Genomic DNA, 16386 nt, shown 5'->3' on the forward strand with positions numbered 1-16386 from the left:
CTCGTCCCAGAGTGTAGATCTGGTGATTGTGGTCATGTGACGCAGCAGCACTCGCTGTGTTTGGGGTCATTTTCATAAAAACAAATGATGGTGTGGAGCACTGTTGCCTTGCAGCATTAACACCTGGGTTTGCAACTAGGGCTCTTGTTCCTGGAGTTTGGATGTGTGTGTTTTCTAGTTTCCTCCCACAGTCCAAAAACATGCAGAGGTTAATTGTTCACTCTAAATTGACTGAATGTGAAGGTAAATGGTTGTTTGTGTGTAAACCTTGCAATAGACTGACCCCACGTCAGCTGGTAAATCAAAGGATTCATTGAAAGTAATTGTTAGTTTCAGCCCTAAATTATTTAGGATTATTTTATCCTGACTTAGTCCTTTGCATGAATGTCAAACCAGGATGAGAAGTACTACTTTTCCTTGCTGAGGAGAAACATTTGAAATAATCCTGATTATGATTTTTTGCAGCCCTACTGGGTTAGGATTAACCCAGCTGCTAAAACAGTCATTGGCTTCATTTAGCTTGAGTTTGTCGTGCAGATTGGGAATTTTATCAAGACTCTGTTCACCTTGAGTTAGTGACACAAAGACATTAACAGCAGATCATTAAAGTTAGCATTGGTAGAGCAGACCGGTCAATTAGATAAATAACCTACAGCCAGTGCTCAGCCCGGTGGTGGCAGCAGCTGCTACTGAACCATGGCCCCATCAGTAGCATCATGTTATACGATCAGTAATTCACCTCCTGATTGTTTCAAACAACAAAGGTAAAGTGATCCTGAATCCTCCTGAATCAAACCTTTGATGAAACTCCAGCTGCAGACTGGGACCTGTTTAGAAAGCAGACTCAGTGCCATGAACACATTGAGGATACAGCTAAAATAAAATTTGAACCACTGGCTCTTCAACTCCTTGTAGTTGTCGTTTATCAACAGTCTCTGCTCAGTCTGAAAAGTGTCTGCTTTTTTAACATGGCATAGTGTCCCCTTTAAAAAACTTACACTGATAGTTTGTTGGTATAAGTTCATGTTAAAGTGTGATCTACACCGTGACTCTGCTGCTAAAGTGATGATTATAACTCTTCCTCCCACAGTCCATGTCTGCTGGAGCTTGTGGAGATGGAGAAGAAACTGAGAGAAGCTAAGGCAGAGAGAGAGAGGCTGCTCAGAGAGAGGGTGAGTCACCTGATGAAGGAGAGCACTGATGTTCATACTGGAGAGGATGATAGAACCAGCATTTGATTTCATGGAGGCAATCAGAGAGCAGTCGGTGGGGGGTGGAGCTGGGTGTCATTGGAATAGCAGTGGTAGATAAAACCCTGGGGTAAAAAACACTGGAGGCGACTGGAAATGAGAGTGAGACATTTGAGTTGGGTGAACTGAGTGGGACCAGGATGCTGAGACTGAAGGATGCTGTGACTGAAGGATGCTGAGACTGAAGGATGCTGAGACTGAAGGATGCTGAGACTGAAGGATGCTGTGACTGAAGGATGCTGTGACTGAAGGATGCTGACTGACTTGCTGTGACTGAAGGATGCTGTGACTGAAGGATGACTGACTGCTGAGGTGCTGTGACTGTGACTGAAGATGCTGTGACTGAAGGATGCTGTGACTGTGAATGATGCTGTGACTGAAGGATGCTGTGAATGAAGGATGCTGAGACTGAAGGATGCTGTGACTGAAAAGGATGCTGAGACTGAAGGATGCTGGATGCTGAGACTGAAGGATGCTGTGAATGAAGGATGCTGAGACTGAAGGATGCTGTGACTGAAGGATGCTGCTGAAAGGATGCTGTGACTGAAGGATGCTGTGACTGAAGGATGCTGAGACTGAAGGATGCTGTGACTGAAGGATGCTGAGACTGAAGGATGCTGTGACTGAAGGATGCTGTGACTGGATGCTGAGACTGATGCTGTGAATGAAGGATGTGACTGAATGAAGGATGCTGTGAATGAAGGATGCTGTGACTGAAGGATGCTGAGACTGAAGGATGCTGAGAGAGAGTGTGTGAAAGTCAGCTGTGCTATGGAACACCAGACTGCAATAGTTCATAAAGGTTGTTATAACATGAACATGAACCTGAGACACAACAGTTTTTTCAAGGATGTGAGAGATAAACAGTTAGTTATAGCATTTAAAAGAGAAGTCATACAGTTCTATGGTTAATGTGCACACCCAGGAAGAGCAGTGGCTGTTGCTGGAGGAGAGGAGGCAGAAAGAGCCAATCTCTTCCATAGCAGAAACCCCACAAAGAGCAGAACCAGAACCAAAGGTCCAGGACAGATCTCCTCTAAAGTCCCAAGAGGTATGTATTGATGATAAAACCATAACATTTGCCTCAGTGCCCTCAAAACAGATTTTTAAAGCTGTGACTGATAAGGTTGTGTTTGGTAAATGTTAAAGGGGACATATTATGCAAAATCAACTTTTTTAACAAAGACTCAGTCATTTTTTCGTGGTCCCCCTTAGACTTAGACTTAGACTTCCTTTTATTGTCATTGCACAGAAAACACAGCAGTGAAAGCTGGCAACGAAATTTCGTATATATATATATATATGTATATATATATATATATATATATATATATATATATATATATATATATATAAAAATTTCGGATAAAAACCAACAACACAGCATTGAATTTTGAGGTAGATTACTGTATACTTAATAAATAAATAATAAGTAAAATTAATAAGTGTGTATGTATATAAATATACATATATATAAAGGTAGTGCAAAAAACAGGAAAGAAATCTGTAAGCAAACAATATGAAAAAAATAACAGTTAAATATTGTGCAGATAGTGTCGGGAGGGGGGGGGGTTGTTATTCGGGTTAGGGTACCGGTGCTCAGGGAGATGACACTTGAGGTATTGTTACCCACACGGACAGACTGGGTTCTGTCGGTGAGGAAGTCCAGCAGCCAGTTGCACAAGGGGGTGTTGAGGCCCAGGGGGCCCAATTTTGGCACCGGCTCTACTCGCCTCGCCACGACACGACACGGCACGATTAGGTTGCATCTCCACTACAAAAAAGTACCTACTTAACGTGGGCGGAGTCATCACTGCACGGCTGAGTGAAACTGCGGTGACTTGTTTTATACGCGACACACACACAAGTGACTCGTGACTTTACAGCACACTTCTGTAGTTGTTGGAGATTAACCCACGTTTTTAGGATTAAGTAGTTTTAATTTCTCTACACTGTACGGTTAGATTTCTGTCGTCTCTGGAGTACAGCCTCCTACTCCACAGACTACAGCGGCAGCAGTCTGTGGCTCGCACCACTCCACTTTAAAAGACTCTTGTTGAATATAGAAGTTTCCCTGGTAGTTGTTGGAGATTAACCCACATTGTTAGGATTGTTAAGTAGTTTTAAGTGATCTACAGTTCGACTCTGTTTGGCTTGATTTGTGTGTGGGACGTCTCTTCCTGTGACGGGACTCAGCGGCCGGCAGTCTGACCAATCATCGCATAGTACCTGCTTTTAAGCACGCTTGGAACCTCGTCTGAACAGGTACTAAAAATAGTACCTGGTACCAGGTACTAGGCTAGTGGAAACGCTACTTAAACCGTGCCGTGGCGAGGAGAGTAGAGCTGGTGGAAATGTGCCATTTGTGTACCAGGTCCTGGGGGATGATCGTGTTGAATGCTGAGCTGAAGTCCAGAAACAGCATCCGCACGTGGGTTTTCTTGTCCTCCAGGTGCTCCAGGCCCAGGTGGAGAGCAGTGGAGATGGCATCCTCAGTGGAGCGGTTAGGTTGGTACGCACACTGGAGCGGGTCGAATGATGGGGGCAGTATGGAAATGATATGGTCCTCCAGCACCCGCTCGAAACACTTCATGATGGTCATTGAGGCATGTGATGGTTGGTTTCTTGGGCACTGGGATGATCGTGGCAGACTTAAAGCACGGGGGGACAACGGCCTGGATCAGTGACGTGTTGAAAAATCTGTGAGCACGTGGGCCAGCTGGTCTGCGCACTCCTTGATCAGCCGTCCTGGGATCAGGGCCTGATGCTTTCCGTGTGTTAACTTTTCTCAGGGCTCTCCGTACAGCAGTGGTTTCGAGCCTGAGTGCCTGTTCATCGAGGTGGGGGGTGACTTTCCTTGCAGGGGTGTTATTCAGAGCTTCAAATCTCCCAAAGAAGTTGTTGAGCTCATTGAGGAAGCTGATGTCATCTCGGTAGGGTGAGGCTGTGGCTTTGTAGTCTGTGATGGTCTTGATGCCCTGCCACAGTTGTCTGGTGTTGCTGGGGTCATGGAAGAAACCTTGGATCTTCTGACTGTGGACACGTTTTGCTGCCTTGATGGCCCAGTTCAGAGTGCCACCGCATCACCAGAATTGAAGGCAGCATTACGCTCCCTCAGTCTTGTGCGCACCTCCTTAGTCATCCAAGGTTTCTGGTTGGCCCGTTTGACTATTGTCTTTGCTACTGTGACCTCCTCCATGCACCACTGAATGTAGCAGGTCAGAGATGCAGCATACTCCTCCACATCTGTATGTTGATTGTCTGTTGCAGCCTCTCTGAACATGTCCCACTCGGTGCATTCAAAACAGTCCTGTAGTGCAGACATAGCTCCCTCAGGCCACACTCTCACCTTCTTCACAGCAGGCTTTTCTCTGGTGACCAGGGGCTGATATGCTGGAATTAGCATGACAGAGAGATGGTCACCTTTTGGTGACCATCGAGAGTGCAGGCGAGGGAGGAAGAGCGCTATTATGTCAACGCGGAGGGACGTAGTGTGCTGTTGGTGGCTGCACAGTGGAGCACAGTGTTTTACAGAGGATTTTATATATGAAGCTAATGTGACGGATAAAGTCAGCAAACGTGTGTTCGTGTGTTCGCACCACTTCACATCAGTATTTAGTCAGCGACGTACAAACACACACATTGTTAAGAAAAGGTCACATAGAGGTCATAACTGACCATTCTGACACGTCCTGTTGCAGTCTACGTACTACAACGTCTTCCGTGGCGTCCTCTTGTTCAGAGTCGGACTCTGGTTCAAACATATGTGGTTGAACCGTAATGTTTCCTCCACCAGCCATGTTTCTCCCATGGTTCATGTTCAACTGTTGTCATGATAGCGTGGAAGAAGTGGGCGTGTGTTTGCCTGTGTCTCATTTGCATATAAAGGGACCATGCACAAAACCGAGCGTTCTGAAAGGGGCGGGTTTAGCAGGGTTATTGAACTGCTATGGTGCTCCATCCTTATGGTATTTTGACACCAGGGAACTATTTTAACTTGGAGAAATAAGGTACAGTATGTCTCCTTTAAGATAAATGTCTGGTTATTGTAGTCTGTACATTTTAATAAGAATGTCATTTTTAAGTTGATGCAGCAGAGACTGAGTTGTCACCCACAGTCAAATTAAAAACATTCTATCCCATAATACCACTGGAGATTTTGGTTGTTGCTGATGTTTTTATTCTGCCTCTGTTTGGTCTTCTTGAACAGAAATTATGTCATATTATTTGTGCGCTCCATCCCATAATGGTCTCAGTCAAGCAATACTATCAGACCAGACTGAGGGAGTGGGAGTGAGAGTGTGAGAGGCACATGTCAACAACAAGCTTTTATCCATGAACGTTAGTGAACAGCTGGGTTTTCTCAGCAGAATTCACCTGTTAAACTTTTTGTGTGCGCCTTTGGGTTTCTAGTCTTACCACAACTTTGCATCACTAGCTCAGTGTGTGCAGTGCAGGAATGTCACCCGGCAACATGTGATCTAAGCACCAATACTGAGAAACCCAGACACAGTCATGTGGAGCCGAGACACAATGCTGGAAAACAATGGTTTGAATGGACATTTGTTTATGTTTAAAAGTTGCACTCTAGTGTTGAGTCTGTGTCAGTGTCTGTGGAGTACATGTCCATGTTGTTTAATTTTGTCCATGGTGTTTAATTTTGTCCATGTTGTTTAATTTTGTCCGTGTTGTTTAATTTTGTCCATGTTGTTTAATTTTGTCCATGTTGTTTAATTTTGTCCATGTGTTTAATTTTGTTTGATTTTGTCCGTGTTGTTTAATTTTGTCCATTTGTTTGTTTAATTTTGTCCATGTTGTTTAATTTTGTCCATGGTGTTTAATTTTGTCCACGTTGTTTAATTTTGTCCATGGTGTTTAATTTTGTCCATGGTGTTTAATTTTGTCCATGTTGTTTAATTTTGTCCGTGTTGTTTAATTTTGTCGTTGTTTAATTTTGTTTGTTTAATTTTGTCCACGTTGTTTAATTTTGTCCATGTTGTTTAATTTTGTCCATTTTGTTTAATTTTGTCCATGTTGTTTAATTTGTCCGTTGTTTAATTTTGTCCGTGTTGTTTAATTTTGTCCATGTTGTTTAATTTTGTCCACGTTGTTTAATTTTGTCCGTTGTTTAATTTTGTCCATTTAATTTTGTCCATGTTGTTTTAATTTTGTCCACGTTGTTTAATTTTGTCCACGTTGTTTAATTTTGTCCATGTTGTTTAATTTTGTCCCATGTTGTTTAATTTTGTCCACGTTGTTTAATTTTGTCCACGTTGTTTAATTTTGTCCACGTTGTTTAATTTGTCCATGTTGTTTAATTTTGTCCAATTTTGTGTTTAAATTTTGTCCGTTGTTTAATTTTGTCCGTTGTTTAATTTTATCCATTTTGTTTAATTTGTCCATGTTGTTTAATTTTGTCCACGTTGTTTAATTTTGTCCACGTTGTTTTTATCCATTTTGTTTAATTTTGTCCATGTTGTTTAATTTGTCCATGTTGTTTAATTTTGTCCATGTTGTTTAATTTTGTCCACGTTGTTTAATTTTGTCCGTTGTTTAATTTTGTCCATGTTGTTTAATTTTGTCCGTGGTGTTTAATTTTGTCCACGTTGTTTAATTTTATCCATTTTGTTTAATTTTGTCCATGTTGTTTAATTTTGTCCGTTGTTTAATTTTATCCATTTTGTTTAATTTTGTCCATGTTGTTTAATTTTGTCCATGTTGTTTAATTTTGTCCGTTGTTTAATTTTGTAATTTTGTCCATGTTGTTTAATTTGTCCATGTTGTTTAATTTTGTCCACGTTGTTTAATTTTGTCCATGTTGTTTAATTTTGTCCGTGTTGTTTAATTTTGTCTGTGTTGTTTAATTTTGTCCATGTTGTTTAATTTTGTCCACGTTGTTTAATTTTGTCCACGTTGTTTCATTTTAATTGTTGGTGTTTAACTCATAAATCTCAAATAAAGTGACAGATTTAATCAGCACCTGTAGTTGCAGTTAAGACCATTGACTGTCATTTCGCAGACGCTTTTATCCAAAGCGACTTACAATAAGTTTACACAGGTTCCTGGGCAACATATTTATCATTTGTTATTAAGATATTGAAGCATGGAAGTCTTGAAGCATTATTTATTCTGTATTTTCTGTCATTTCTATTATTTAAACTGTTCATGAAATCATGAAATCACTGTCAGCAGCAGACAGCGTGTCACTGAAAGAGTAAAGTTCTAATTCATGTCAATGTACAATGTCCAGTGTCATCTCATCACTGCAGGCTTTGCCTATAACAAGTGTCAATGATATGATATGTAACATGGAGTCTGTCTGTCTGTCTGTCTGTCTGTCTGTCTGTCTGCAGCTGTGCAGCCAGGCCCTTTATCTCTCTCCAAACTTTGACCTTCGGGTCCACGTGGAGTCTTTGGGTCATGGCGTGGCTGGCTGCTCAGACCTGCGGCTGACGTCTCGCCGCTGTGCTGGCTTCCTGACCAAACGAGGGGGGAGGGTCAAGACCTGGAAGAAGCGCTGGTTTTTGTTTGACACGGAGCACAGACGACTCGCTTACTACACAGGTTAGACAGGCTGGAGCAGTAGCATGTGAATGCATGTTAGTATGAATGAGAACCTGTTTACTTCAGTAGGATATTCTCCCTCTCTGTTGCTGAACTGTGTGTGCACCAACCAGCCTGAGATATGGACGGCTCATTATTTTGCTGTTAAGCAGCTTTTTCCTACTCTAAACGGAAGTTTGTAAACCGCTCACTCTTCCAAACCAAAGTCCATTGAAATAATAATTTACAATTTTAATAATAATAATCCTTTTTACACCGTGGTGCACAGGAGTTAGTGATCCACTAAAATCTTTCATTCACATGACTCTTACCCACCAAACCTCCAAAAACAGTTTTACTGTCTCTCGCCATCTAAAAGACTCACGTCACATGTCTCACACACACACACACACAACAGAGACAACACAAGTGAAATGATGTTGGATCTGCTGATCAGAGCGGCGTGGATCTGATCAGGACTCTCTGGTAAATGACATGAAAGTCACAGCTGCAGACGACAGTGAAGGGACGAGGCGGAAGCTTCTTCTTCAGAATGAGACAACACTGCATGTCCAAACAAGCTTGATGCATGTTTACACAATCAGATGATTTCATTTTACGTCCGTGTCAGTGATGGAATCATAGATTCATCTCAGAATCACAACGAATGAAGAAATCTTTCAGTCTTTACTGAAACATGGAACCCATCCTTATCTCACCTTGAACCAGGACACAGAGTTGCAGTCTTTCATGCTTCTCTGTGGTTCTTTTATTAAAAACCCCATAGAGACTGTGTCTGCCCCTCGACCTACTAAAGTAAAAACTAAAGTAAATAAAGTAAATAAACCAATAACAAACAGAAGAGGAGTTAGACATTCTAACTTAGATTAATACCAACAATAAAATAGAGTCAAATAATACCACTTTTAAATGTGGACTATTAAATATAAGGTCTCTCTCCTCAAAATCTGTTTTAATAAATGATCTTATCTCTGACAATTGTATTGATTTATTCTGTGTAACTGAAACTTGGTTACATGAAGACGATTACGTCAGTCTAAATGAATCAACTCCACCCACTCATGCTAATACCCATATTCCTAGAAGCTCAGGCCGAGGAGGAGGAGTAGCAGCCATTTTTAATACTAGATTATTAATCAATCCCAAGCCCAAACCAGGATATTCATCGTTTGAAAGCCTTATTCTTAATCTATCTCATCCTAGTTGTAAATCACAGAAACCAGTTATGATAGTCACAGTTTATCGTCCACCTGCACCTTATCACCCTAACAGACCACTTAGGTCACAAAATACAGGTTTACTTGTGGTTCGCAGAGTCTGTAAGAGTAGAATGGGAGGCAGAGCCTTCAGTTACCAGGCTCCTCCTTTCCTGTGGAACCAGCTTCCAATGACAGTTCGGGAGGCGGAGCCTCTCTCTGTAGTTAAAGTTAAACTTAAAGCTTTCCTTTTTGATAAAGCTTATAGTTAGAGCTGGTTCAGGGAAACCTGGACCATCTCTTAGTTATGCTGCTATAGAACTAAACTGCTGGAGGATTTTCCGGTGGTACACGCACATTCACCCTCTCACACTCAGGATTTGATTACGACTTTTTATATGTCATTAACCTTGTCTCTTTCTCTCCCTAGTTTGTGTCCTTCCTTCTTTCCTTCTCGCTCTCTCTCTCTTTATTCTCATCATGTAGGTTGCAGGATCCAGATCCAGTTTTCGAGGCTGTGCTCATCGTCACCATTATTATTATGTTATAATTAAAAAATCAGTAACTGTATAAACTTGTAACCTGATACAGTTGTTGTGTATCTGCTGCTGGTCTCCCTCTCTCTCTTCTGTCTCTCCCTCATCTCCCTCTTGTCCTTTCTCTCCCCCCTTTCTGTCCCCCACCTCTCCACTGTCCCCCATTTTTCCTTTCACCCCAACCGGTCGAGGCAGATGACCGCACATCTCTGGTTCTGTCAGAGATTTCTTCTTCTGTTAAGAGGGAGTTTTTTCTCTCCACTGATGCCTAGTGTTTGCTCGTTGTGTGAATTGTTGTGTTTCTCCGCTCTCTTTGATGTTGTCTTTGTACAGACCTGAGATCATGTATGTTATGATTTGACGCTATACAAATGACATTGAATTGAATTGAACCAGAGCCACATACAAGGCCACAGGTCGCAGTCAAGCACACTATCTGACATGTATTAAATGTAATATCTTCCACATACACCCAACCATTTATACAGCTTCATATTTTATTTATTCAACTTCTTTTGTTAATTTGTTATTGTCTGTTTGTTTGAATCATTCATTCGTATTAATGATCTTTTTACTTGCCTTGCATTATTAATAGAAAACATATAGGAATTTAAGTACATGTATAATATACATCATTATTGGTGATTATTATTTTTTTCCTGATACTGACATTGATGGCTTTATTATTATTTCACTTTTTCAAAACTCTCATTCACTCTCCAACTTAGTTTAGTAAAATGAGTATTTTGTTCTATTGTTATTTTGACCATAATGATCATGAAGTGAAATATTAACACCTTCATAACAAAGTCACATCCATTCCTTCCAACAAACCTTTTTCTTTTTCTGCCGCAGACTGTGATGAGAGGAAGCTAAAAGGAGTGATTTACTTCCAAGCCATAGAAGAAGTTTACTACGACCATTTACGAACAGCCACATCGGTAAGTTCTCATACGTCATGTTAACTGAAACTGCAGCAGATTTTGGAATCACAGCTTTCTGTCACAGACAGAACCAGACAAGCTCCTTCTCTGAATCCTTCTCTGAAACTCTCCACATTTATTATGTATATTGTGTCCAGACTCTTTCCTGTTTGTATGATTATGAACTTTACTGTAAACAGCACAGTCACTCGACCTGATCAATGCAGTTTGACTGAACATCAGAGTCGATGACTTCACAAAACACTTTCAGACACATTATCAGAATCAAGATGCATGGCTATCGTGTTTCAACAATTACATTGTCATTGAATTTGATTTTGAAGATGGATTTATGGCCTTCCCAGATGTTCAACATGCTATAAAGGTTTGAGTTTGCTCTGTCATGTGTGTGCAGCATCATGATATCTTGTTGCAATGTTGGCTTGGTAAACTGTGGCCTATGGTCTCCAGCACCAAACCTGCTGCTCTGCGCTTCAAACCAGGTGGAGTGGCACTGGGTCTTCCTCTTCCTCGTTTTTGTCTGAATGGAACTTGCATTTGTTAGTTTATAGGCTACAAATGAATGGAAATGCAGGAGATCCTTCTTTTCCAATCCAGCCATTCTGTAGATATGCCAGACATTTACCACCATTTGTGTCTATGAGGATACATGGCAATACACTGATCCATGAGATCTTGTGCTGATTGTATAGTTTCACAGAAAATGTTCTTTCTTTCTTTCTTTCTTTCTTTCTTTCTTTCTTCTTTCTAATAACATAAACAACCACTTTTATTAATGACACAGTTACTGCCAATGGAGTTTTTCCAAAGACTAAATAAATGAACTGTAATTGTAAGAGTTGTAGCAGAACTATAGTCAGTGATGCATGATTCCTGAGCTACTTGGCCTTTCTCTCCCTCTGTCAGCCATCTTGGTTTAGAGTATGTTGTGTTGCCAGTGGGTGGCAGTTTACTGTATGTGGGGATGCACAAAGGTCCAAAATGGCTCGTGTGCAATTCTACCATTAACGCCCACATATATTGAATAGCTGTCCCATGTAGTGACCACAATGACGATGACATTGTTTAACTGTTGTATCCAGTCATTGGTGAATTTAAAGTTCATGTGGGATTACAATCCCGTTGATATGGAGATATAAATTTAAACTCCAGTCATGTTAAAGTGAATTCTTCTCAATGACTTTTAACATTGTCACTGTGTGTTCCTCGTCTTCAGTCTCCACGGCCCAATCTGACGTTCTGTGTGAAGACATACGACCGCCTCTTCTTTCTGGTGGCTTCCAATGCAGTATCCATGCGGATTTGGATGGATGTCATTGTCACGGCAACAGACGAGCACTGTCGTCATTGACATCTTGCATATGAGGCTGTTACATGGAGGAGTGATGCTTCAGTGGCAGCACAGTTCACCACCGGACCAGCTTTTTACACCAGTGTGCAAACTGAGCATCTTGTTACTGGGACACTTCACTGGTTATGGCAGACCCCCCTCTGCTGGTCATTGTGCAGCATTACAGTCGTGTTGACCATTACTTGATTATAATGCACAACTACGTCATGGAGAGGACACTGCCACACTGCAACAGCAGAGCAGCTTCACTATATAATGCAATTCAATGTTTGACATAGGTGTTGAAGATAAACTTTTGGGTTGGTTTATATATCTGAGATGTTTCTATTAACACTGTTTTTCACCAGTTTTTTTTTATATACATTGTGTTGTATTAACTTATTATCTGGAAATTTATATTAGGTTGATTCACAAATAATTTAAGAAATACAACGTATGGATGCACTTTTAAATGTTTGTGTTATGGGTCCTAAGGATGAAGACCACGGTAACGAAGACGTCATCTGTATTCATGTAAGAGAGGAGCAATGAGGACATGTTACAACTAGTTTCCTCTCAGATTTCCTCTTTTTCTTGAACAATGTGCGACAGTTACGTCAATGCCACATATCTCTGCTTTATTCCAAGTGGTTCACAATGAACAGTTATGTTTCCTATAGTTCTTACCTCTCAAGTCCCCCTTCAATAAATACTTTTCACAATGTATAGAAAACAAGTTCTGTTTTCCTTAATAAACACATGTTTACAACATGCTAAAAAAGTCATAGTATAATATGGCGTCCAAAATCACTCAAAAAAGTCACAGTATAGTATGTCGTCCAAAATCAGTCAAGAAAGTCATAGTTTAGTATGTCGTCCAAAATCACTCAAAAAAGTCATAGTTTAGTGTGTCGTCCAAAATCACTCAAAAAAGTCGTAGTATAGTATGTCTTCGAAAATTTGACAAAAATGTCATAGTAAAGTATGTTGTCCAAAATCACTCTAAAAAGTCATAGTTTAGTATGTCGTCCAAAATCACTCAAAAAAGTCATAGTATATTTATGTCATCAAAATCAGTCAAAAAGTCATAGTATAGTGTAATGAGTCCAAAATCCAGTCAAAAAGTCATAGTTGGTAATAATAGATCCCAAAATCAGTCAAAAAAGTCATAGTATAGTAAGTTGTCCAAAATCAGTCAAAAAAGTCATAGTATAGTATGTCGTCCAAAATCAGTCAAAAATGTCATAGTATAGTATGTCGTCCAAAATTAGTCAAAAATGTCATAGTATAGTATGTGGTCCAAAATTTGTCAAAAATGTCATAGTATAGTATGTTGTCCAAAATCAGTCAAAAAGTCATAGTATAGTATGTTGTCCAAAATCACTCCAAAAAGTCATAGTATAGTGGCGTAAAATCACTCAAAAGTCAAAGTATAGTATGTAGGTCAAATCCTCCAAAAAGTCATAGTATAGTATGTAAGTCCAAATTCAAAGTCAAAAAGAATCATACTATAGTATGTAGGTCAAAATCTGTCAAAAAGTCATGTTATAGAGATAATAGGTCAAAATCTGTCAAAAAGTCATGTTATAGTAATAATAGTCCAAAATCTATCAAAAGTCATAGTATAGTATATTTGTCCAAAAATCAGTCAAAAAGTCATGGTATGCCTATATACTCCAAAAATCCTCAAAAGTCATACTATAGTATGTTGTCCAAAATCACTCAAAAAGTCATAGTATAGTATGTGGTCCAAAATCAGTCAAAAAAGGGTCATTTATGTAAAATCAGTCAAAAAGTCATAGTATGTCCGTGGAGTCCAAGTAATCAAAAAGTGATAGTATAGTATGTCGTTCAAAATCAGTCAAAAAAGTCATAGTATAGTATGTCGTCCAAAATCAGTCAAAAAAGTCATAGTATAGTATGTCGTCCAAAATCAGTCAAAAAAGTCATAGTATAGTATGTTGTGCAAAATCAGTCAGAAAAGTCATAGTATAGTATGACGTCCAAAATCAGTCAAAAAAGTCATAGTATAGTATGTCGTCCAAAATCACTCAAAAAAGTCATAGCATAGTATGTCGTCCAAAATCACTCAAAAAAGTTTTGGGCGACATACTAAACTATGACATTTTTGAGTGATTTTGGGCCGACATACTATACTATGACTGTTTGTCTGACATACTATACTATGACTGTTTTGTCAAATTTTGGACATACTAAAGTATGACTTTTTTGTCAAATTTTGGACGACATACTAAACTATAACGTTTTTGAGTGATTTTGGACGACATACTATACTATGACTGTTTTGTCAAATTTTGGACGACATACTAAACTATGACGTTTTTGAGTGATTTTTGCATTTCCTTTGCCACACAGAAGAAGCGAAGACACATGTACACATTAAATATAAATCATTTTATAATATACAAATTGTACAGATGTCATGAACAATAGGAATGTGGACAAACTCAGGAAAGCAAAGATCAAGAACACGTTGCTTCACTCTTACACAAGTGACGACAGCACATGATCAGAGATACTCAATATTCAAGATGGCAGCTGAGGTGATACAAATTTAACATCAGAGACAATAAAGAAATGCAAGAATACATTTTCCAGAAGAAGCTGTGAGCTAAAGTGACAACACAGGGAAAAAAAACAAACAAACAATGGCATCCCAGTTGTTCATGTTCTGTCATTTCTACTTTGCCCGTTTCACATCATAATAGAACACAGGAAATGAACCATTACACTTTTTTTTTGTTACAGCATTACCATGAACGATTGCACCAGCGCCACGATCGAGGCTCAGAGACAATTATGCTGATATAATAATACAGGAAACAGTATATTACTTTGAAAAGAAACAACACGTAAATGAGCAGAAGGCTGCAGATGTATATCTATGTCTAACGTTAAGACAAAGGTCTCCTTCTTTTCATGGGCAGATAAGTTCACGTGGTTCAGCATCATTTATGTGATAAAGTGTCCCATCTTGTGTCGCTTTTTCCCTCCCCCCGTCTGTGTTTATTTCTGTAATAACAGAATGGAAAAGAAAAAAGGAAAACCACTAGAAAGAACCTAAAGTCAGAGGTTAATCTGCAGGGCGACCTATCAGCTGTTATCAGGGACAGTTGGAGCACTGGCGGACGGATAGATGGACGGGTGGGTATAAACCCAGTTGTGACGTTTTTCGAAGGATTAGCCGAGCTGTTTTAACATTTGAATAATCTCAATATGATTATAGATATTTGTAATTTAATTCCTCTTAAGCTAAATTAATAAAAACTCTTAAATGAATACTGTAAGTTGAATTTTTTATTTTGTATTCAAATACCTATACGTTGCAACTAATGTTGTCAAAAAAAGTTTGAGGAGGGTATTTATATTAGCCAAAATGTTTTCAACTGTTTAAATTCAGGAAGGAAATTTCTACAATGTAAATTTAATTTGTCACCTTTTTAATGACACACAACTGTACGTAAAAATGGTTTACATTCAGTTTTGTCTTTTAAATAACCTTTTAAACCCTCAAATTCCTCCTCTGAACTCAATAAAATGGATTGAAAGGATTCTTAAGTGTGAATCTAGACACATCCACTGGTCCTGCAAATATGTCACAATGATAGCCTGGATGAAAACATTTAAAAGGACGGTGAATGTATATTCATATCATATAGCAGCAACAGAGAGCCGTTGTAGCAGAATAGCAGAGTTTTGTGTAGCATATGCAATCTAAAAAGAAGTTAGAATACAAAGTTACTTCATGGAAAAACATAAGAGGATCAGTCACTTCATCAGAAGGTGAGCTGAAGCTCACGATCCCTGTCATCAAACTAGATCTTTGTGCTCTTGTTTTTATAGAGAGAGACTTCCCAGCAACATAAATGATATACTGTGTATTTCATTCTAACTAGTCATAATTCCAGTTCAAGAAATCTTTCAATTTCAGGTCAAATTCAACCTTAGCTATCTCAAACTATGTGTGGATAGTCATATTTTAGTGGCAGATATCTACATTTGACATTGTGAATTATCTACAACTGAATAAAAAATGGAATGGAAAACATTGGAGAAATTAGAGGTTTAATCCTCACTGAATTACAGGTATGTGTAATATATACAGTAGCTATTAAATGTTAAAACAGCTTGTTTTTTTGGATGTCCAAACAAAAATATTAACCCTTTAACTGTGCTCTTCCATATGAAGCGTGTTTCCAGGACGCCAGAGGGGAATAAATGTCATTTTCAGATTGAAAACAAAAAACGAGAGAGAGAGAGGGGCAGGGGAACTGAGATAAAGTCATATTTATAAAACAGATGCAGATAACGTCTAGGGGCAGAATGAAGAAATTGATTAAATCTGATTTAATACGCTGACCAGAAATCTCCCCATATTCGCGGTGATCTTGTCAGCGATCAGAAGGCGTGTCGTGGTATTGCCTTTTTTATAATTCGTATTCATCACGTCTGTGTGACAGTGACAGTGAGTGTTATTTGCTCCCCCGGCAGCGGCAGCAAATATTTCCTCGAATACAATAAGTGCTTATCAACACTCAAACAGCC

General features: G+C 39.3%; 1 protein-coding gene across 3 annotated transcripts in view; it reads left to right on the plus strand.

Moving 5' to 3' along the window:
• The window catches only part of LOC122774802 (pleckstrin homology-like domain family B member 3), a 28483-nt gene extending 15880 nt beyond the window's left edge, over window positions 1–12603 (plus strand). For all 3 annotated transcript variants that reach the window (XM_044034328.1, XM_044034327.1, XM_044034329.1), the window contains 5 exons: window positions 1091–1172; window positions 2176–2301; window positions 7604–7814; window positions 10402–10487; window positions 11707–12603. In XM_044034328.1, coding sequence (XP_043890263.1) covers window positions 1091–1172; window positions 2176–2301; window positions 7604–7814; window positions 10402–10487; window positions 11707–11841 — 640 coding nt within the window. In that variant the 3' untranslated portion in view covers window positions 11842–12603. The remainder of the gene's footprint in view (window positions 1–1090; window positions 1173–2175; window positions 2302–7603; window positions 7815–10401; window positions 10488–11706) is intronic.
• The last annotated feature ends 3783 nt before the right edge of the window (window positions 12604–16386 follow it).

Source organism: Solea senegalensis, linkage group LG9 (genome assembly GCF_019176455.1).
Source record: "Solea senegalensis isolate Sse05_10M linkage group LG9, IFAPA_SoseM_1, whole genome shotgun sequence".
Lineage (NCBI taxonomy): Eukaryota > Metazoa > Chordata > Actinopteri > Pleuronectiformes > Soleidae > Solea > Solea senegalensis.